General features: G+C 47.4%; 1 protein-coding gene across 1 annotated transcript; it reads right to left on the bottom strand.

The window, feature by feature from the left end:
* Positions 1-466: 466 nt before the first annotated feature.
* On the bottom strand, positions 467-1678 carry LOC112139323 (protein turtle). The gene is made up of 4 exons (XM_024262075.2): positions 1515-1678; positions 1368-1403; positions 1015-1278; positions 467-765 (listed from the first exon to the last, which is right to left on the bottom strand). Exons 1-4 carry the CDS (start codon positions 1543-1545, stop codon positions 467-469), a joined length of 630 nt encoding a protein of 209 aa, XP_024117843.1. The 5' UTR covers positions 1546-1678.
* Positions 1679-2033: the final 355 nt, after the last annotated feature.

Genomic DNA, 2033 nt, shown 5'->3' with positions numbered 1-2033 from the left:
AACTTTATTAAAATAATATTTTGAATCTTTTATATAAATGAATAAATTAAACTGAATACAGAAGCCTGAAAAGCAAAAATATTTAAAAAACAGACTCAGTTCAGAATTGATGCTCTGTGGTTCCAGATGTGATGATGTCATCATAGTCATCAGCCAATCCCTGCTCAGCATGTGAGTGCTGGGTCATCACCATGGAGACAGACGGGTCACTTCCTGCAGACAGAACAGTTTAGACAGAAACTGAAGATGATTGATCAAATGTGATTGATTGATTTCTGTTACCTGAGGCTCTTTGTGGACATAAAGACAGCAGAAGGAGAGTGGAGATGATGAACGGACTGATCACCACCAGGTGGAGACACACTCTCAACACAAGAGGAAGAGGAGCTGAGGCAGGGGGCAGGGCTTCTGTAGTGGGCGGGGCTTCTATGTTTCTCAGTCTCTCTGCAGAGAGAATCCCACCTGGTCAGGTGACTGCATAGAGGAAATCCATGGTGAGATGACAGTGAAGCTCCTCACCTGAGATAGAGATCCAGCTGGATGGAGACTCTCCATGATCCCTGATGTGACACTTGTAGAGACCTTCATCAGACCTGGAAACATGCTGGAGGGTCATGTGACCTGTAGGCTCAGTCCTGATGAGGGAGCCATCTTTATAGAAAGCAGCTGAGGGGTTGGAGGGAGGGGTCTTTGATTGACAGCTCAGAGTGAGGTCATGACCCTCCATCACAGGGAGGACAGGACTCTGCAGGATCACTGATCCACCTCAACACAGAGACAAAGCATTTCATCCATCTGCACACAGCTGCAGCAACACTAACTCCACAGTCTGATCTTACCAGAGACACTGATGTTAACCACCATGCTGCTGGCTCCTCCCCCTCTGGACTCACACCAGTACACACCACTGTCTGCTGGGAAAAGATAATTGATTCTACAGGAAGAATTATCTGATGGTCTTTGTCCAGATCCACACTGAGTCCTGGTTCCTCTGCTGGTGTTCCTCCNTCTTACCAGAGACACTGATGTTAACCACCATGCTGCTGGCTCCTCCCCTTCTGGACTCACACCAGTACACACCACTGTCCCATGGAACCAGATAATTGTTCTTACAGGAAGAATTATCTGGTATTCCTTGTCCAGATCCACAGTAAGTCCTGGTTCCTCTGCTGGTGTTCCTCCTCAGAGTCCATCCTGCAGAGCTGTCGTCCTCACAGTTCAGAATCACTGATTCTCCTTCAAAGAACTGAGATCTGCTGGGACTCACAGTCACACCAACTACAACAACAAAGTAAAGACACACAGAGTGTTGCTGCTTTCTTGGACACAAACACAGAGAGTCCGACTGACTGAGGAAGTGGACTAACTTTGGTTTGTTGTGCAGCACAGCAGGGAGCTCAGAGCTGCAGAGAAATGACACTCAGCTTAGTTGGAGCTTTGATGAACGCTCTGCTGTGGGAAGCAGCATCTGTCAACGTTTACACACCAACACACATCCAGCAGACGGGACTCACCCAGCAGCATCTGGACAGATGTTCCCTCCATTCTTCAGACCAACAGCAGTTTGACAGACAGAAACATCAATCCGCTTCTTCTTTTAGGATGATTGTCTGTGTGACTGTTCACTTTTCTCTGCAGCATCAACCAGGAAACTCTCAGACAGGAAGAGACCAGACTAACACCAACATTAAGTGTTAATTAAAAATACTGACAGAGACACTGGAGACGCTGAAGACAGTCCAGTGCATTCTCCCTGATTTAAACTTGATACTACAGAGATATGTTAGTCTAGACAGCCCCACAGCATCTGTAGACTTGAGGTACTTGGGGTAGACTTCATCCATCCTGGTGCCTTTCCACTGAGAAGGTGTCGCGGTGAGTGGACAGATCCCAGAGCAGAGTCAGGTGATGGTACAGCGGTGAGTTTATTAGCCTCACAAATGCAAAAAAAAGGAAATAACTGAAGAACACTGGTAGCGGAGGCAGGGAGCTAGGCCAGGGAGAAGCTTTCACCAGGAACCAGGAGGGAGCTG

The sequence above is a fragment of the Oryzias melastigma genome, unplaced genomic scaffold (assembly GCF_002922805.2).
Source record: "Oryzias melastigma strain HK-1 unplaced genomic scaffold, ASM292280v2 sc02025, whole genome shotgun sequence".
In the NCBI taxonomy this organism is placed as follows: Eukaryota; Metazoa; Chordata; class Actinopteri; order Beloniformes; family Adrianichthyidae; genus Oryzias; species Oryzias melastigma.
This window is presented reverse-complemented; position numbering and strand designations above follow the sequence as displayed.